General features: G+C 42.9%; 2 protein-coding genes across 2 annotated transcripts in view; one reads left to right on the forward strand and one right to left on the reverse strand.

The window, feature by feature from the left end:
• LOC134984834 (oocyte zinc finger protein XlCOF22-like) overlaps positions 1-5,230 on the forward strand; it is a 101,907-nt gene extending 96,677 nt beyond the window's left edge. The window contains exon 7 of the mRNA XM_063950309.1: positions 2,481-5,230. Within this exon, the coding sequence (XP_063806379.1) occupies positions 2,481-3,868 (1,388 nt within the window). The 3' untranslated portion in view covers positions 3,869-5,230. The remainder of the gene's footprint in view (positions 1-2,480) is intronic.
• LOC134984833 (zinc finger protein 850-like) overlaps positions 1-22,177 on the reverse strand; it is a gene marked incomplete at its 5' end in the record, with an annotated part of 204,041 nt that overhangs the window by 137,606 nt on the left and 44,258 nt on the right. The window lies entirely within an intron of this gene.

Below are 22,177 nucleotides of genomic sequence, written 5' to 3' on the forward strand. Positions count from 1 at the left end.
TCTCATACATCAAGAGCCATCAGCCCCTATTATACTCCTGCTCTCCCCTCACATCATGTCACTGTGTGTTACCAGCCCAGAGATCTGACCAGTCTCCTCCCCACTCTCTCTGGTGTATCTCATACATCAGCAGCCATCAGCCCCTATTATACTCCTGCTCTCCCCCTCACATCATGTCACTGTGTGTTACCATCCCAGAGATCTGACCAGTCTCCTCCCCACACTCTCTGGTGTATCTCATATATCAGGAGCCATCAGCCCCTATTATACTCCTGCTCTCCCCCTCACATCATGTCACTGTGTGTTACCATCCCAGAGATCTGACCAGTCTCCTCCCCACACTCTCTGGTGTATATCATACATCAGGAGCCATCAGCCCCTATTATACTTCTGCTCTCCCCTCACATCATGTACTGTGTTTTACCAGCCCAGAGATCTGACCAGTCTCCTCCCCACACTCTCTGGTGTATCTCATACATCAGGAGCCATCAGCCCCTATTATACTCCTGCTCTCCCCCTCACATCATGTCACTGTGTGTTACCAGCCCAGAGTTCTGACCAGTCTCCTCCCCACTCTCTCTGGTGTATCTCATACATCAGCAGCCATCAGCCCCTATTATACTCCTGCTCTCCCCCTCACATCATGTCACCGTGTGTTACCAGCCCAGAGATCTGACCAGTCTCCTCCCCACACTCTCTGGTGTATCTCATACATCAGGAGCCATCAGCCCCTATTATACTCCTGCTCTCCCCCTCACATCATGTCACTGTATGTCACCATCCCAGAGATCTGACCAGTCTCCTCCCCACACTCTCTGGTGTATCTCATACATCAGCAGCCATCAGCCGCTATTATACTCCTGCTCTCCCCCTCACATCATGTCACTGTGTGTTACCAGCCCAGAGATCTGACCAGTCTTCTCCCCACTCTCTCTGGTGTATCTCATATATCAGGAGCCATCAGCCCCTATTATACTCCTGCTCTCCCCCTCACATCATGTCACTGTGTGTTACCAGCCCAGAGATCTGACCAGTCTCCTCCCCACACTCTCTGGTGTATCTCATACATCAGGAGCCATCAGCACCTATTATACTCCTGCTCCTCCCTCACATCATGTCACTGTGTGTTACCAGCCCAGAGATCTGACCAGTCTCCTCCCCACACTCTCTGGTGTATCTCATACATCAGGAGACATCAGCCCCTATTATACTTCTGCTCTCCCCTTCACATCATGTCACTGTGTGTTACCAGCCCTGAGATCTGACCAGTCTCCTCCCCACACTCTCTGGTGTATCTCATACATCAGGAGCCATCAGCCCCTATTATACTCCTGCTCTCCCCTCACATCATGTCACTGTGTGTTACCAGCCCAGAGATCTGAAAAGTCTCCTCCCCACACTCTCTGGTGTATCTCATACATCAGGAGCCATCAGCCTCTATTATACTCCTGCTCTCCCCCTCACATCATGTCACTGTGTGTTACCAGCCCAGAGATCTGACCAGTCTCCTCCCCACACTCTCTGGTGTATCTCATACATCAGGATCCATCAGCACCTATTATACTCCTGCTCCTCCCTCACATCATGTCACTGTGTGTTACCAGCCCAGAGTTCTGACCAGTCTCCTCCCCACTCTCTCTGGTGTATCTCATACATCAGCAGCCATCAGCCCCTATTATACTCCTGCTCTCCCCCTCACATCATGTCACTGTGTGTTACCAGCCCAGAGATCTGACCAGTCTTCTCCCCACACTCTCTGGTGTATCTCATATATCAGGAGCCATCAGCCCCTATTATACTCCTGCTCTCCCCCTCACATCATGTCACTGTGTGTTACCATCCCAGAGATCTGACCAGTCTCCTCCCCACACTCTCTGGTGTATCTCATACATCAGGAGACATCATCCCCTATTATACTCCTGCTCTCCCCCTCACATCATGTCACTGTGTGTTACCAGCCCAGAGACATGACCAGTCTCCTCCCCACACACTCTGGTGTATCTCATACATCAGGAGCCATCAGCCCCTATTATACTCCTGCTCTCCCCCTCCAAGATGAGGCCGTACCAATGACCTATGCAGTGGCATTATTACTTCTTTCTTTCTGCTGCTGATTCCTCTCCCAATGCAGCCAAGCATCTGAAATAGTGAATCCTAGATCCCTTTCCTCCTCAGTAGTTTTCAGTATAGCGCCATTAATACTATATTTAGCCTTTGGATTTTTGAGACCCAAGTGCATGATTTTGCATTTGTCACCTCTAGTAATCCCACATGAGCGTCCATGTCACCTCTAGTAATCCCACATGAGCGTTCAGTGTTGATCAAGCTCCAGTCTAAGCATCCTAGCTTTTTTGTTTTTTAATAAACATAAAAGCAATGATTTCAGGTAAAAAAATGTCAGTTATAGAATTATATATTGTGTCCTGTAACACCCTGGGTCTTGTCTACTCATTTTATGTATTAATGTATTTTATTTCCAGCAGATGGACACACAAGCAGGAACATCTCAGAAGGACATCTAATGTTATCCCTGGATTCTGAAATAACCGATAACGACAGTAGACAGGATTCTCCAGGAGCTAACCCCATTACCCCAATTATACATCCAGCTCTATCAGCTGATCCCTCTGATCCTGGGAAATGTTCTCCTGATCACTCTGATATTGGTGCATCTGTTACAGCTCTGACAGTAGATACAGTGTTTCCGTGTTCTATAGATGCCAAATGTTTTACACAGAACACAAAGCCTATTACCCATCAGACAGGTAAGGCAGGTGAGAGGCCACTGATATGTTCTGAGTGTGGGAAATGTTTTACATATAAATCAAATCTTGTTACACATAAGAGAACTCACACAGGTGAGAAGCCATATTCCTGTTCTGAGTGTGGGAAATGTTTTACATATAAATCAAATCTTGTTACACATAAGAGAACTCACACAGGTGAGAAGCCATATTCCTGTTCTGAGTGTAGGAAATGTTTCGCACAGAAATCAGCTCTTGTTGAACATGAGAGAAGTCACACAGGTGAGAAGCCATATTCCTGTTCTGAGTGTAGGAGATGTTTTGCAACAAAATCACATCTTGTTATACATCAGAGAAGTCACACAGGTGAGATGCCATTTTCCTGTTCTGAGTGTGGGAAATGTTTTGCAACAAAATCACATCTTGTTTTACATCAGAGAAGTCACACAGGTGAGAAGTCGTATTCCTGTTCTGAGTGTGGGAAATGTTTTGCACAGAAATCAAATCTTGTTATACATCAGAGAAGTCACACAGGTGAGAAGCCGTATTCCTGTTCTGCGTGTAAGAAATGTTTTGCACAGAAATCAGATCTTGTTACACATCAGAGAAGTCACACAGGTGAGAGGCCGTATTCCTGTTCTGAGTGTGGGAAATGTTTTGCACAGAAATCAAATCTTATTACACATCAGAGAAGTCACACAGGTGAGATGCCATTTTCCTGTTCTGAGTGTGGGAAATGTTTTGCAACAAAATCACATCTTGTTTTACATCAGAGAAGTCACACAGGTGAGAAGTCGTATTCCTGTTCTGAGTGTGGGAAATGTTTTGCACAGAAATCAAATCTTGTTATACATCAGAGAAGTCACACAGGTGAGAAGCCGTATTCCTGTTCTGCGTGTAAGAAATGTTTTGCACGGAAATCAGATCTTGTTACACATCAGAGAAGTCACACAGGTGAGAGGCCGTATTCCTGTTCTGAGTGTGGGAAATGTTTTGCACAGAAATCAAATCTTGTTACACATCAGAGAAGTCACACAGGTGAGAAGCAGTATTCCTGTTCTGAGTGTGGGAAATGTTTTGCATGGAAATCACAACTTGTTACACATCAGCGATTTCACAGATGAGAAGCCATTTTCATGCTGTGAGAGAAATAAATCCGCTCTTGTTGAACATATTAGACATTACCAAAGTACAGAACCATTTCAATCTTCTGGAGTATAATTATCACTGTCGTGCAATGTTCCTCAAGGGTGAATCCGATCTCCTATGCTTTATAAAATATACATGCTACCACTGGGTGATATAATCAGACGTCATGGCCTGGTCTACCACTGCTATGCTGATTACCTGCTTTTTGCTCCATGTACTGAGAACCTAATACCAATAAATGGTTGTCTAGCTGAGCGCCAGGGGTGGATGATGCCAGTTGGCTGTGACTCAGTCTTTGTGAAACATAATAGAAGCTCACCAACAAAGGACAAGACTACAGCTTTACCAACCATCTGGATTTATGCTTTGGTGTTCAGAATCACAAAATACTGAACGTGTGCTGAATCTTTGTGTTGTCCTGGTATGTGGCTGACACAGACATCAGGTATCTGCCACATACAAATCCTCATTCTTCCATCTGTGGACCATAGCCAGAATCAAGCACTTGATTCCCTCAGAAGTTCATAGACTACTGCAATGCCATCTACCTGGGTCACCCAGCAAAAGAATTACAGAGCTTGCAGCTAGTACAGAATGCAGCAGCCAAGCTGTTACCTAACCAGCTCATTCCTGCCACATAACACCCATTCTCTACTCCCTTCACCAGCTGCCTGTAAGATGACAAATCTATTTCATTATTGGCTAACTGACCTTCCCAGCCCAACATTACATGGTCCAAGGTGCTAGAAGCAGCTTCTGCCTCCTTACTGCCCTGCTTGCTTGCTGGCTTCTACAGATGGACTGTTACCAGCAGTACCAAGAATCTCCTGTCATTCATTTAAGGGTTGAACTTTTAGCTTTGCAGCCCTGACCATGGAACGTACTGCCTTGCACAGTCCAAGAGGCCACCACTCTAGAGACCTTCACAAGCAGACTGATGACTGTTACTCACACTTTTCATTAATGTACCTCTATTTACTTCCTAAATAATACATCCCAAATGCTTAGGTCTTTTTTCTGCTGTTTATTTTGTATCTTGTGCTTTGTGTAAATGTGAATGTCTAATACCAGTTTGCACAATCTGTATTGCTGCACGACAATATGGCGGCCATTGGAACGTGTTTTCACTTCTAGTTTGCCTAACTTGTTGCAGTCACTCATCTTGATAAGGAGTGCCGAGTGTTTTCAGATACAAGATCCTATCCATATATACCCTGTACATTACCATGTGCATTAGAGTCACCCGGGTTCCATCTGCGGTGGTTTGTTGTATGTTACATCTATATGGTGCGGATACTCCCCTGTATTTCATAATAAAAGCTTTTGTTTGCATCTAATTATTACATTAAAGCTTTTATTTTTTATTCTGTTTTATATTCCCGTCTGAGTAATAACGCCATAATGTCTAATCTCGGAGTGGACCCCAGAAGATGTAAAGAAACCGTGTAAGTTTTCCATCATTCTGTTTCGTGTAAGCATACAGGTAAGTGATGGCACGGTGGTCACTGACCGTCACCTTCAGGTGGTATAATGGAAGTGGGACTATCTGGGCTTATTCTAGTCTACTGCAGAAATAAAAAAAATCAGCCTTTATCCTGCTTAAAAAAATTACAAAGCCCATAAATCAAGCTTGGTCGGACAAGACAAGTCACATTAATGGTGGCACATCATATAGGCTGAGGACCCATGCTTTTGTTATATATGGCATAACCCTCTGTCGAAAAAAACCTTCCCTTCACCATTCACAATGTCCACCATTGCCCCTTCAGAAGGGACACAACTTTCCTTTGCTTGTTCCACCTCCTCCTCTACAGAGCCCAGGACCATCTCCATGACCATTTCATGTTTATCTGGAGTCCAGGCATCTGGGAGGTTCATGGCCTGAGATGACCACAGAACCACCAGGTAGTGGGCAAGAAGAATCCACAGCCTCCTGAGGAACTGGAGAGTCCAAGGATCCACCCCACATGAGGCAGAGAAGGGTCAACCACAGGGACTGGCTCACCTATTTCCTTCCTAAAAGCTGCTCTTTACCCAGTTTGGTACCTGTGGGATCCCACTCCAATTTCCCTTGAGAGTCCTTACTAATCCCTTCTGAACCTACTAGTTCCTTCCTCTTCCAACCACTCCTCCTTTTTAAGCTTTTCACCACCTGCTGTGTGAGTCCCATCCAACTACTCCATTCCTTGACTCATGGGTGTAGCAACCCCCTTCTCCCCACCCCCACCACACTGCTACACTGCAGTTAAGCTGTTAGACTTGCTGCTAGCAGTACTCACTACTCAGCACACACACTCACATCATGATTACACAGCTGTGCCAGAGACACTGTCTCACTGACAAATAATAAATAAATAAAATAAAGGAATAAGGGACAATAAACAAATAAAAACAAATATATATAAATAAATGGATAGTATAAGGATAAATTTAGTACAAATACAGGGACTCAACAATAAAATGCAGTAATGGACAAAGGAAGACAATCCGTTATACAACACAGTGGGAAAAGCTAATAGGGAAAGTTAATACTTATCTGCTCCCTGCTCCACTGATCTGTACACAGAAGTTGTTCTCCCCGGCTGCAGGCTCCCTTCCCCACCAGCTGCTGGCTACCTCTGGCCACTGCTTCCTCCTGACTATTGTCTCTCCCCGGCCGCTGGCTTCCCCCTTACTGCCGGCTTCTGGCTCCCGCGGCTCATGGCTCTAGCACCTTGTCGCTCCATCCTCGTGTGCGTCCTTGTGTGTGCGCGCCCAATGTCACTTCCGGTTCCAGTCGCTTGATGCTCTATCAGTAATAGGTTTCTCCAACATACTTGAAATGTATTTGTAGTTGATCATGTGCTCCTATTGCTGAATATACTAATGTATAACCTGTGACTGCTGAATTTACTATAATTCTGTCAGTTTTTTCTGACTATTCCGATCTTCAATGCTTGTGCAAAGCAAGGTAGGGTCGGATTTTATGTCACTTTAACAAAATTTTAAGTGATTACAGTCACAAATTGTGTAGTACACTGTGCAAGTGTCTGATTATTTATCATGTCTAAGAGCGGCAAGGGTGAGGAAAATACACTCACAGCAGCACCAATACTCATCATGTTTGTCAAAGCTGGGCTAACCTCTCAGGATCTGGTTCAGAAACATAGTTTTAGCTTTCATCAAAGTCTTGACAAATCCAAGGAGGACACAGGTGCAAGTTGAACCCCCATGGGCTACCTTTTTATAGACAATATCCAGTGTAGCTGAGCGGATAATTCCAACTTCTGTACCAGGGTTAGGTTACACTATTAACCCTTACATGCAGCATTCCACCTGGGGTTTCTCACATCCAGCAGGGGAAGCAGCAGCCTCACAACAAAAACCGGCTGAAAGGACAGTGGTAAGTAAATCACATAGACATGAAACAATATCTTTACAGTCTACACATGCTTCAGATGAGGATTCGTTGGAGAATGAAGACTCATTACACTCTGGTTCTGCATACGAAGCTGAGGCGGAAGGTCTCAGCTCAGTGGACGTATCTGAGTTAATTAATGCGATGAAAGCTATTCTATCCTTAGAATAATCAGCAGAGCTTGTGTTAAAATCCAAGTCACCTGTGTTTAAATGTCCTAAAACAGTCAGGACTGAGTTTCCTGGGTCAGGACAGCTGAAGGAAATTTATAGAAGAGGCTTGGGTTACAACCAGTAAGAAATTTAGAATTCCAAGGAAATGGAATTCCAGTTATCCTCTTCTGGCTGAGGACTGTTTAAACAGGGAGGTGGCCCCCAAAGTAGATACGCATGTAATTCTATTAGTGGGAATATCCACATTACCTCTTCCTTCAACATCATTAAATGGTGTCATGGATAGGAGAGTTGATGGTTTTTGGCAAAAAAAATATTTTGCCCCATCTGGGGCAATCATAAGATCAATCAAAGCTTCAGCCTGGCTGGCAAAAGCAGTGGCTGCCTGGGCTGATGCATTGGAAATGGATCTTTCAATTGCATATAGAGAGCAAAAATTTCATGTAGCACATATCAAACAGGTTGCAATGTTTTTGAAAGAAGCAGTCTTGAATATGGGTAATATTGCCTCTCAGGCATCAGCTTCAGCAGTAGCCGCTCGCAGAGCGGTTTGGCTACGTACATGGAAAGCTGATTCAGAATCCAAAAATGTTTTGGAGTGTTTACCTTTTACTGGAGATATTCTTTTTGGTAAAGAATTAACCAGTATCTTGGAGTCAGAAGCAGACTCCAAAAATGTGAAGTTTCCTTCCACATGCAAATTCAAGCCTAAAATTCCAGCTTTTCAGCCCTTTCTGTCTCAAGGGAAAACAAAAAGAAAAGGAGATGGCAAACAGTCCCAATACAAGAAGTCTGGTGTTAGAGCCGAATTATAATAATAATAGAGAGTTCTCCGTTGTGATGATATTCAGCATATAGAATTTATTATCAAAGAGGGAACCACACCCAATATTCTGCACAGAGGAGCCTGGACCAAGACAGAATTCATCAATGAGCCTGTGTCTTTAGAACACTGACTTTATATTATTTATACCATAACATTATACAATTATTCAGAGCTTATTTACAAACAAGGCGTACATATAGATTAAATCATGGAGATACATTGGTTGATGAACAATAAGGGGAAATACCAAATATGGTCAGATTAGCTAATTAAAGAGAGTGGTTTTATCCATAAGATGGCAGACTTGTCCATGAATCTTGAATCTCCTATACATAACAATTAGGTTCTCTAATAGGCTTTGTTGTCATAAAGGTCATTCTTGTTCATAATAACGTGTTGTCTAAAGTGAAGGTCCATCAGATATTCCATGATATGTCCTTGTTCTGCCACAAAGTCTCATACAATATCATTGAGCTCTCGTTATCTACACACAGGCCTTGCTACTAGCCACATAAACACCTAATCAAATGATGCTCAAGGGTTGTGGGAGAATATTACTCTGTGCATAGTAACTCTATACTAAAAGAAGACACTGTTTAAGGGAACATTATAATATCAAGAATCATAGCACAATTTAATGAGACAATACAGGATATTTGATATAACTTCAACATTCCACTGTTTTGTTTAATCTCTAAACAACTATCATATAATAAATCAAATACTCACCATGTTTAAATGATTTGTCTGGTGATGAGTGGAGTAGTGTGAGATGTGAGATAGAATAAGGAAAACCCGTTCTCTGGATACAATCGCTGGCACTAGTCCACTGAGTATCGATGCGAAAAGTCTCAACCCTCCCGAAAACTTGTGTAGATAAGAGAAATGGAAGAGGTAGCGACAGAACTTGTTGTTTCTTTACCCTGGCTATAGGTTGAGGTTTTTCTTGCTGTGTGTGTGTATGAAGCAAAAGCATGTACGCACCTATTAAGTGTATATTTCTGTCAGTGTGATCATGTGTGGGCTACCGCAGTGTAGGTAACCGGGGGCATCACCATAAGATTAGTTTTTGTCTTTCTTTGGGGTGTTAGTATTTTGCCACACTGATGACCAAGGGCCGGCAGACATTTGATGCTTACATAGAGTATGAGAATTATAAGAATTATCATCATGACATAATGTAACACTTGATATAGCCACTTAGAAATACTAGCTCCCATCCATCCAAAAAGATCCCAATCAGCCGATTGGTTCATGTGTCCCTGTAAATCTTGTAGTAATTTAAGCTTCTGTTCAATGGAATTGTAATGATCTGAGATATTAAAACAACACATTCATTTAAATTGTTTCCATCCGCTACCTTCTCTGAGCAGTAACTAATGGATGGCTACTGGATATTGAATCACATCTTCTCTAATGTCTCTCAGTTCTTCATTAATGAGTCCTATAGAGGTGCTTGTAGCCTTTATATTTTTAGCTAGTCCATAAAAGTAAAACTTCCTAGGTCTATCACAAGTCTATATAGTAAGCCAAAAGGCATATCAGTAAGGGAATTTTTTATAGTAAATTAATTGTAAATCATAGTATTTTAGCTCTATAACCACGAGATATAAATAGATACTTTTGGTAAGCGTGTCTCAATTGATAAGTGATATATTTCTTCTTCTGCTCAAGTACATATTCATCAGTATCTTATCAAAACATCATTTTGTACATATTCCTAGTGTCATTATATCTTCATATGACATGGTCAGTGTGGGGAACATACTATATGTTTATGTTATTTTCCTTAAGCCATTATGGCTCATGGTGTAGGGAAAGGTAAGAAAAAGAAGATTGTCTCTTTGTTGGTGCACTAAGAGAGAGAAAATTATTAATTTGTATAAAATATAACTTTTAATGTTAATCATCCCCAATCGTAGTATATCAACTATCTCAGGTAATACCACCTATACAATTCTAGGTCCAACACATTACTGTGGGATAGATCACAATATTGAGAAGTTATTCGGATCCCACAATATGTCCTAAATCCCTTACAGTATGTCTGTAATCATTGTTATATAAGCTATAGTCGTATTAATGTACTGTAAGTCCAAACCCCTTGAGTAATGATCCCACAATCCCACACTTACTATATGAATTGACACAAGTAGAACCACCTATGCAGTTCTATGTTCAATATAATATTGTGGGATGTGTCACAATATTACATTTACTGTTATATCTCTTCCCTTAGGATTGGATTATAATATATCATTAGTCCCTTGTGGTATACCTGTGGTCATTGTTTTATATATACCAAGGGGTGACAGTCACATTCATGTATGGTGTTTTACAGTATTGAGTGATTAATCCAGCCAAGGAGTTATCTATAGTCTCCTAATATTGGGGTATATTACCATTTCTCATTATGGGGTTCTCAACCTAATTGGTTGTCTGAACTGTTTAAATAAACAGCTCATAAGTAATTCTTAACGTATCATTTCATTTGTGGATGACTCAAATCGTGAGATAGTTTAAACATAAATGAAGTAGTAGAAGCACATATCATGTAAAAGCCTGTTATTGAAAGGTGGATTGAAAAGAACCTCACTGTAGCAGATTTATTTATACATTGTTTCTTATCCAATTGCTACATACTCTGACATTGATTGTAGCTGATACGGCTTAAATCCTTCCCTTCACAGAGGGAGAGCAGGCTGCGGTGTAACACATTTGTTACAGTGTTGCTATGCAGTTCTCCTGCTGGCAGTACTGTAATGATGGGGTATCTGTAATTGTGGTCAAATTGCCGCAAATGTCGAAAAACGTGGTATTTTAAATTCGACAATGCAATACAGTACTTTTCCACAAAAAAACGGACGTTTCAGATTCGACTTTTTGAAATTCGACAGTTGTTAAATTCGACATGTCCGCAGTGGTAAAAATGCGGGTTATCGCCAAAATTCAATTGAAGAATGTCGATTCGACAAGAGTGCTGTTCGAAAGTAATTTCGTCAATTTCATTCCGCCTCACTTTGCTGGCGGAATCTAATAAAAAATGTAAAAACATGTTTTTTTTGTGTGTTTTTTTATTGCTAATAGCATATCTATTTATATTAGAATGGATTATGTACCTGCTTTGTCTATTAGGAGCCACAAATATTATTTATATATTTTTTAAAAGAATATTTTTTTTTAACTGACTAAAATAGAGAGAGCACATGGTTTTCAGTGAGAAGGGGTGGGAATGGGTTAAAATCAAGAAAAAAATGCATGGGGTCCCCCCTCCTAAGCATAACCAGCTTCGGGCTCTTTGAACCGGTCCTGGTTGTAAAAATACGGGGGGGAAATTGACAGGGGATCCCCCATATTTTTAGAAACAGCACCGGGCTCTGTGTCCGGTCCTGGTGCAAAAAATACGGGGGACAAAAGATGTAGGGGTCCCCCGTATTTTTAACACCAGCACCGGGCTCCACTAGCTGGAGAGATAATGCCACAGCCGGGGGACACTTTTATATAGGTCCCTGCGGCCGTGGCATTAAATCCCCAACTAGTCACCCCTGGCCGGGGTACCCTGAAGGAGTGGGGACCCCTTAAATAAAGGGGTCCCCCCTCCAGCCACCCAAGGGCCAGGGGTGAAGCCCGAGGCTGTCCCCCCCCCCCCGCCATCCATGGGCTGTGGATGGGAGGCTGATAGCCAACTGACACAAAGAAAGAGTATTGTTTTTTGTAGCAGAACTACAAGTCCCAGCAAGCCTCCCCGCAAGCTGGTACTTGGAGAACCACAAGTACCAGCATGCGGGGGGGAAACGGGCCCGCTGGTACCTGTAGTTCTACTACAAAAAAATACCCAAATAAAAACAGTACAGGCACACCGTGAAAGTAAAACTTTATTACATACATGCCGACACACACATACTTACCTATGTTCACACGAGGCTCGGTCCACTTCTCCAAGTAGAATCCATGGTGTACCTGAAAATAAAATTATACTCACCAAAATCCAGTGTAGCATCTCTCCTCTTCATTTTTGTAATCCACGTACTTGGCAAAAAAACAAACCACATTTACCCGGACCAGCACTGAAAGGGGTCCCATGTCTGAGACCCCCGTGACTCCTGTCACAGAGGGTCCCTTCAGCCAATCAGGGAGCGCCACGTCGTGGCACTCTCCTGATTGGCTGTGCGCGTCTGAGCTGTCAGACGCGCATAGCACATAATCGCTCCATTATCTTCAATGGTGGAAACTTTGCAGGTCAGCGGTGAGGTTACTCGCAGTCAGTGGGACCCCTTTCATGGGACCCCTTTCAGTGGTGGTCCGGGTAATGCAGTTTGTTTTCTTGCCAAGTACGTGGATTACAAAAAAGAGGAGAGATGCTACACTGGATTTTGGTGAGTATAATTTTATTTTCAGGTACACCTTGGATTCTACTTGGAGAAGTGGACCGAGCCTCGTGTGAACATAGGTAAGTATGTGTGTGTCGGCATGTTTGTAATAAAGTTTTACTTTCACGGTGTGTGTGTACTGTTTTTATTTGGGTATTCCCCCCCCCCCCCTTACATTTTTCCAATTGGGACATAAGGCGCATGACTCGTTGGAAAGGGGCATGACAATGCTATGACATCCTTTCCACATTATATTTATAATAGAGAGAGAAAGCTTGTTGTTATTCAGTTACAATACCCTTTATTAATTAACACGTTTCAATATACTGCCATACCCAGGATTCAAACCTATAACCTGTTGAATTTGAATCAAACACCCTACTCATTGAGCTATTTGATCCTGCATAAAAACTATGTACACTATACGAAGCTACTGTAAGTTTATAAAAACATAATCAGCATTGCAATTGAGCAGATCTATGTAGTGTGCAGCCACACATGCAATCTCTTGCAGCCACACACTACATAGATCTGCTCAGCCGCAATGCTGATCATTTTTTCACAAAGTACAAGGTAAGCTTCAAATAGAATTCTCTAGCTTAGAATTATCTACCTTTCTATGCAAGGGCAGATAGCTCAATGAATAAACTGTCTGACTGCAGTGCCACAGGCAGTGGGTTTGAATTCCGGGTATGTCAGCATTTTGCAATGTAATAAAGGATAGTGTGACTGAATAACAAAGAAATCTCAAGTTAAGTTTATGAATGTTGTTTAGGTATTAGCGACAGAAGGCGACAAGGTAGGAGACAGGTGCAGTCAGGAGATGCTGGACTTCAAAAAGAGGGGAAGCTGCAAGTGAAAGTAATTAAGGTAGATAATTGACAAGTGCCACCAACAGCACCCCCTACCCTGCAGCGCTATGTGTGGTGCCCCCTCCGCACACACCTAGCTACGGCCCTGATATCACGTATTACATTGATTCAATTACACTCATATGTGAGACTCCGTATTTCTGAGAAAGCCTATCATAGGAAATGTTCTCTAGGAGCCATTAAATCACAGATATGCTGTGCTGTGCTAGTTCCATTCAGGCATTGCACCACATGAAGTTTACTATATATCACGGATAACCTGAGGTGCGTATGTGCTAACCTATCTTCAAGTATTGTCTCACTATACATCCCATAGATAAACTAGATTGGTTGTCACTCATTTGGATATTTCTGGTCGTATTGTTACACAATTCTTTATATCATTAGATTAAATGTAAAAAAAATGTCACAGTGAATTAAGCAGGCATATCAATGCCACTTTGAAACGCCACCCAACGTGCATGTTTCACACCAGCTTCGTCAGGACAAACCCGATTGCCCTACCTAGAATGACTATAAAGGAAAGGGGAGCCAATCGCGGACGGGTGTGTGAGCATGTGATCACGCATCACATCGTCCTCTCCAAGGCTCCTATTTACTTCTGCAGCGCTGATTGTCTCACACATGTCATGTGTCTAAAACGTCCAATCTTGGTAGATGATTCCCAGATCATAATAGAACCCGGGGATCAACATAAGTTAAATAAAAGGAGAAATTAAATAACACATTCAGCAGATGAGAATCTATACATAATCGAATCTTAGAGAATTTGTACTACATGAACGGATTTTTTTGGGTATAATTACATATATTATTGAATGCTTAATTGCATATTATGATCTCTAGGATAATTTCTCTCTTCATCATAAGATAAGTTAAGAGGGAAGGGGGATCATACATTGATAGAAATCCTAGACTGGTAGTTCTGGTGTTGGGATTTACTAGCTAATGCTGAGCATGAATATATTAATGGTCCTGCGGTTTAATGCTTATATTATATGTGTATGAGTGATAGTGATTTAAGAATTATGACCGTGATAGGTGCAAAACAAAATATTGGTCAATGACCTTAGAGTGTATACATTTTTACGTGTTAATTAAATTAATTATCAAAATTGAGTGGTGAGAATTATTATAAAAATTAATGTGAATGTGCATATGTGAGAAAAAATAAAATAAATAAACAAATCATGTGAAATGAATGAAGTAAAAGCTATATAAAATAAACGTGCAGAAACGTGAAGGTGAAAATAATATTGTGTGTATATATATATATATATATATATATATATTTATTTATATTAGAGTATTTAAACCGATTGTGAGGACTCAATATGATGGTATTCTCAGATTAATCATTTTCCAATAAATTCCCTACAAAAATGGATGAATTTATGATAAGGTATATGCAAAAATCTTCTCTAAATTACCACGTCTGGTGAATTGTATATTGCTGTATGCTCCTTCTATATAGATCTCATCTAAAGATTTGAGTCCTTCTTTATCAATATGGTTATTAATAGTATTTGTAACATATAAGACATACAAGTAAGATTTTGACCTCTGCAAGAAAAAAAATCTAATGAACGTATGTCATCTACTAGATATGTATAGAATTAGACAGATATCTGCCGACATATAGTAAATTTGGTCCCACAGTACCCTCAATTGAATCCATAAATGTGTGGGCACATCGGGTAAGTGATCAATTTCTCAAATAAGGGAATCCCATGAGAGCTATCAATCAATAAAATGTATCATGGTGTGCATCGAGATCTTAATTCCCCATCATTGAAAGGTAAGTGGCTATTGTTATATTTTAGCTCACTAATCTCAGGGTATCATCACTTGGATTTGTGAATAAATGAGTGTAACAGGTAAGTAGTCTGTTTCTCAGAAGGGAGAATTCCGGGTACACAGTGGGTCACATGATGGTATGCATCAAAATCACATTTTTACCTAATGTATGTTCAATCTTCAAAAATAAGGTAAGTGACTATTATTTTCCTTTAGCCCTTTTGGATACTGGTATCCCATTAAGGATGCCATTGACCTTCAAACCTGAGAAGATCTCCATCTGTGTCCCCACCTCGGATGTTCATCTCAAAGTGTCTACTACCCAATGCAAAAGAAATAGAAAAGCAATACCCAAAGGTATTACCTATACCCAGGCGCTAGATGGGTGGTTCCCCACAGCAGCTGTAAGGAAAGGGTTGGTCAGACCCCTAAACAATATGTAAAACAGAAAAATGCAGCGCTTAAATGGTCACATAAGCAAAAACAAAAACAAATAACGTATAAAAATGCTTATTTAATAAAACTTATGTTAAAAGGTGATCTGTATTAATGAAGTATATCTAGTTAAACTTTCACAAAATTTTCAATCATGATAGGTGTTTTTCATATATCAAAATGTCCTTGTAGAAGGTCGGTATTAAGGAACCTGTTCCTATAATAGTCCCCTTGCAAAGAAGGACCCTTTGTCCTATCCGTGAGTTTATAGTTACCACCAGCGTCCCTTGAGGTAATTAAGCGAAGCTGCATCCGCAAAGTTGCTGCTCCTCAGAGGGTGGTAGATGTGACTCCTCCACGGTAGTTATAGGTTCTTTTAAGGGTCCAATTTGTTGAAAGGCAATTGCGGGGGCTTGGTCCAGGTCCAATCCTTCCAAGGTTTAAGTAAACACGCTATCAGGCAAGTCCCACCAACGCGTTTCGTTGCTTGCATGCAACTTTTTATTAAATAAGCATTTTTATACGTTATTTGTTTTTGCTTATGTGACCATTTAAGCGCTGCATTTTTCTGTCTACTACCCAATGCCTAATGGTCTGTGTGGACTTATTTGAATGCTAGCCTCAAATAGGTTACATACTCATGTATTCCCTGCATAGGTGAATAAATTCTATGTTAAAGTATATCCAGGGCTCTTCCCTAAAACACCACATCTAATAATGACTATGTTACTGTATACTCCTCCTATATGGATCAGATCTGAAGTTAGCAATACAGGTATTGATAATATGCATAAAATAAGGGACACGTACAGGAATCTAGCCCCTACAATGGATTTATAAGTACAAATCATCCCCTAAATATATATGAAATAGACATATGTCTATTAATATATAATAATGAATGTGACCTCAAAATACCCTCAACTGAGTCCATGGATATATATGGACACAACAAGTAAGTAATCAATTTCTCAAGAGAGAGAATCCTAGAAAGGCAAAAAAAACAATAAGTCATATGATGGTATATATCAGAATCATAGTTCCCCAATTATAAAAAAGATAGGTAGCTGTCATTTACATTTGATCTCTCAAATCCCAGGGGATCATCACTTGAACTTGTGAGTAGGTGGACGTATCCGACAGGTAATCATTTACTCAAAAGGGAAAACTCCTGGATACACACTGGATCTCATAATGGTATACAACAGGATCAAGTTTTCTCCTGATGTACGTTCAATCTCACAAAAAAGGTAAGTAACTGTTGTTTTCATTCAGACCTCTTGGATGTTGACATCCCATTAGGAATATCATTTGGCTCTCAAACCTAAGGAGATTGCTATCTATATCCCCACCTCGAATATTCGTCTCAAAGTGTCTCATACCAAAGGCCTGAAGGCCCTTTGGGATCCCATTGTGATGTTGCAGAAAGTGGTTGTAGGGGAGGAGGATAATTGGAATTCCATTTCCTTGGAATTCTGAATTTCTTACTGGGAGTAGCCCAAGCCTCTTCCATAATTTTCTTCAGCTGTTCTGACCCAGGAAACTCAGTCCTGACTGTATTGGGACATTTAAACACAGATGTCTTGGATTTTAACACAGGCTCTGCTGATTATTCTAAGGACAGAATGGCTTTCATCACATTAATTTACTCAGATATGTCCACTGAGCTGAGACCTTCCTTCCTCATCTTCGTATGCAGAACCAGAGTGTAATGAGTCTTCATTCTCCAACGAATCCTCATCTGAAGCATGTGTAGACTGTGAAGATGTTGTTTCATGTCTATGTGCTTTACTTACCACTGGCCTTTCAGCCTGTTTTTGTTGAGAGGCTGCTGCTTGCCCTGCTGATAAACCCCAGGAGGAATGCTGCATGTAAGGGTTAATCGTGTAACCTATCCCTGGTACAGAAGTTGGAATTATCCACTGAGCTATACTGGATAATGTCTGTACAAAGGTAGCCCATGGTGGTTCAACTTGCCCCTGTGTCCTCCTTGGATTTTTCAAGAGACTTTGATGAAAGCTAAAACAATTTTTTTGAACCAGATCCTGAGAGGTTAACCCAGCTTTGGCAAACATGATGAGTATTGGTGCTGCTGTGAGTGTATTTTCCTCACCCTTGCCACTCTTAGACATGATAAATAATCAGACACTTGCACAGTGTACTACACAATATGTGACTGTAATCACTTTAAATTTTGTTAGAGTGACATAAAATCCGACCCTACCCTGCTTTGCACAAGCATTGAAGATCAGAATAGACAGGAAAAAACTGACAGATTTATAGTAAATTCAGCAGTCACAGTTTATACATTAGTATAATAAGCAATATGAGCACATAATCAACTACAAATACATTTCAAGTATGTAGTAGAACCCTATTACTGAGAAAGAGCATCGAGCGTCTGGAACCGGAAGTGACATTGGGCGCGCTTTGTACTAAATGTATCCTTATCCTATCCATTTATTTATATTTTTATTTATTGTCCCTTATTCCTTTATTTTAGTTATTGTTCCTTATGTATTCTTTATATATTGATTGTCCCCCTCTTTTTGATTTTCTGAAGGTAACAGGGAGTTACCACTAATTAAAAAATGGGGGTGGGGGCGTGGCTTGGCTGCCATCGAGAGCACACAGGCTTTGGGTGAGCTCCCACCAAACCAGCCTTGCAGACCCCTTTAAAGTAGCTCCAGCCCAACATCCTGCCCCCATATCCACCCCACTTGGTGCCTGCATACTTCGTCTGCCCCAGGAGCCGGGTTCGCTGTGCCAGGGGGGTGTTATGAGCCACGGCTGTGGCTCATTCCTGTTTTGCATTTTTGTTAGGTATTTCATGTTATACTTCTGTTTATGTTCCCCGTGGGTGTCATGGGGTGCTCGGAGCTCACCCTTAAGGAGGGGATACTGTTATGAACCACAGGTAGTGGTTCATTTCTATTTTATGTTTATTAAGTTGTCTTGCATGCCAGGATTTCCTGTTGCTCTGTTTTAGTATGCTCTTGTCTGCTGCCGCTGGTTAGTCTGTGTAATTGCAGCTTGTTCCATGTGTTCAGCCTCACCTGGCTGCTAATTGCATCTTGTCAGTTGGAATCATGCAATAGGCCAGCTGCTCTGGATTATTAATTAGGCCTCTCTGTTATATGCTGGCTGATTGCAGTTCACAGACGCTGGTGATATTTCTGGGTTTCAGTCTGCTTGAGTTCTGAGCTTGGTTCCTGCTAGTTCCTGAGCTTCCTGTTTGCCTGAGTCTGCTACTGAGAGTTCCCAGTCCCGGTCTATTCGGTTGTTCCTGTCCTCAGAGATCCTGTACTCGGAAGTTACCATCTGTTCCTGGAGTCTGACCGAGCACCTTTAACATCTGGTGGTGTTCGTGAGTCGCGGCGCAGCCGTGTGTTGCGGCTTGTCCGCTACAGTTTATTATTTTGTTTATATTGTGTTCTGGAGCTTTGCGGAGGATTCCGCTTCCACAAGATCCACTCTGGTGTCCAGCGGTGCCGGATAGGAGTGTCGGATCAGTGGATCTTTGGTTGTCCTTTTCCCTGGCGGTTGGTCCGCACATACCTTTTGATTTAGTTAAGTTAGCTTGTAACCCCTGGCTTGGTTGCTTAGTCAGAGGGCCCCTTGTTATCACCCTGTCTCGGACTTCCCCTTGTCTCCCATTAAGACCTGCGGGGGCATCGGGGTTGGGCAGACATAATCCGCCCTTCGAACGCGGCTGCCATGGGCTCAAGCAACCATAGTCTCGCAGGGGTTTTCTGATAACACGGGCGAGACAACGGAGTTAGGGCGCCAGGGGTTACTAGGCTCTCCAGCTCCCACAACCAGCATATTGTTCCTGTACTCAGATCCCTGCCATAAGATCTTCTCCGGTCTGGAGTACAGGAATCATAACATTATCACCAGCCATACCACAAAAAAAGAAATAAAACTTTTTTTTCTTTTTTGGCCCAGTCCAGTGTCTAGTCTAGAATCCAGTCCTGTCTAGAATTCAGTGTGCAGAATCCAATCCGGTGTTTAGAATCCAGTCCTGTATAGAATTCAGTGTGCAGATTCCAGTCCGGTGTTTAGAATCCAGTCCTGTCTAGAATTCAGTGTTTAGAATCCAGTCTGGTGTTTAGAATCCAGTCCGGTGTTTAGAATCCAGTCCGGTGTTTAGAATCCAGTCCGGTGTTTAAAAAAAAAAAAAAAAAAAAGTCTTGATTTGTTTAGCAAAATTTAGTCTTGCCTTGTCTTGCCTTGTCTTAAATCCTCCTATGTCTACTATGCAAGCCCTGCAGGCATCTCTCGAAGCCCTGAACTCTGTATTCAGTGCTTTGAGACCAGAGCGACTACAAGTTTGGCAGCAATCCCTAAAGCAACTGCAAAACCTTCTGACTAAAATCTTGCTCATTTTGCCAGAAGTCGTTGAGAGTACATCTATCTCTAAAGAGACTCTTGTTCACAGTATGGTGACAAGAGAATCCTCTGGTTTAATTGAAGAGAAAAGGTTTAAAAGTTTTCTGCGGCCCAGGCTCTCAGAAGAGGAGCGTCTGCGTCGCAGAAACTTAAACTTATGCCTATATTGTGGGGGTTTAGGCCATTATCTGCAGACCTGTGAGTTGCGCAAGCCAAAGTGTGGTGACGAGTCTTGCCCTCTGGCCAAGTTGAGTCATGATACAAGACCTACTCCTGTCTCTACTGTGGCAGAGGTACTTGTCACACAACCCACACAAAAAAGCTCTCTGTCCTATAATTGGGGTCCTAGGGCAAGGGAGCCCCATTATAGATTCAGGAATCAAAAGAGAATGTTTCTCTCCTCTCTTGAGGTTCCTGTGGAAGCGGAGTTGCAAGTCCCTGGAGGGGTGCCCGATGCCCAGGTTCCTGGAGTGGTGCCCGATGCCCAGGTTCCTAGAGCGGTGCCCGATGCCCAGGGTCCTGGAGCGGTGCCCGATGCCCAGGGTCCTGGAGCGGTGCCCGATGCCCAGGGTCCTGGAGCGGTGCCCGATGCCCAGGGTCCTGGAGCGGTGCCCGATGCCCAGAGTGCTGGAGCGGTACTTGATGCCCAGAGTGCTGGAGCGGTACCCGATGCCCAGAGTGCTGGAGCGGTACCCGATGCCCAGAGTGCTGGAGTGGTACCCGATGCCCAGAGTGCTGGAGCGGTACCCGATGCCCAGAGTGCTGGAGCGGTACCCGATGCCCAGAGTGCTGGAGCGGTACCCGATGCCCAGAGTGCTGGAGCGGTACCCGATGCCCAGAGTGCTGGAGCGGTACCCGATGCCCAGAGTGCTGGAGCGGTACCCGATGCCCTAGCTTATAGAGGGACATCAAATATTATAGTTCAGGTGTCCATACCGGAAGGGGTCTCAGAAGCTGTTACCCCAGGTAGGGATTTGAAAAGCGCAATCCCAGAAAGGGTATCTAAAACCATAGTTCTTGAAGGGAACTCGAGAAGCAAAACCCCAGAAGGGATCTTTGAAGTAATATCCCCAAGTGGGGTCTCGAGAGACGCAGCCCCAAAGAAGGGTCTAGAAGTCGCTTCCCCAGAAAAGAACTTAAGAAGCATAGCATTAGTGGAGGATCTGAACGTTATTGCTTCAGCAAAAGTCCCGGAAGTCATAGTCCCGGGAGAACTTTCGATAATTATCGACTCAGAGAGGGAGGCCGATGGCCCGATCCCAGTCAGGGAGGCCAACGGCCCGGTCCCAGTAAAAGAATCCGAGGTGCTGACCCCAGCGGGGTTCCCGGAGGCCACTGCCCCAGCGGGGTTCCCGGAGGCCACTGCCCCAGCGGGGTTCCCGGAGGCCACTGCCCCAGCGGGGTTCCCGGAGGCCACTGCCCCAGCGGGGTTCCCGGAGGCCACTGCCCCGGGTGGGGTTCAGGAAGTCACTGCCCCGGGTGGGGTTCAGAAAGTCACTGCCCCGGGTGGGGTTCAGAAAGTCACTGCCCCGGGTGGGGTTCAGAAAGTCACTGCCCCGGGTGGGGTTCAGAAAGTCACTGCCCCGGGTGGGGTTCAGAAAGTCACTGCCCCGGGTGGGGTTCAGAAAGTCACTGCCCCGGGTGGGGTTCAGAAAGTCACTGCCCCGTGTGGGGTTCAGAAAGTCACTGCCCCGGGTGGGGTTCAGAGAGTCTCAGCCTCAAGTAAGGGCAATAGTGACCAGGTCCTAGCAAAGCACTTCAGTCAGTCAGATGGGAAGGAAACAGATCCTGACTTTGATATCTCAACATCCATAATCTTTGATGGGGACTTAGCCCAATTTCTGGCGCTTTACAAACACTATTACATTATTATGTTGTCTAGACCATTTCTGGGCATCACTCCAGAGAACCTTGTGCTCTATCTTATTTATTCTTTTAAAGGAGAGCCTTTTGAGTGGGTGACCAGCCTAATGAAAGCTGAAGATCCCATTCTTCGGGATCCCCCAGCATTCAGTGATGCAA

The sequence above is a fragment of the Pseudophryne corroboree genome (assembly GCF_028390025.1).
Source record: "Pseudophryne corroboree isolate aPseCor3 chromosome 3 unlocalized genomic scaffold, aPseCor3.hap2 SUPER_3_unloc_85, whole genome shotgun sequence".
NCBI lineage: Eukaryota > Metazoa > Chordata > Amphibia > Anura > Myobatrachidae > Pseudophryne > Pseudophryne corroboree.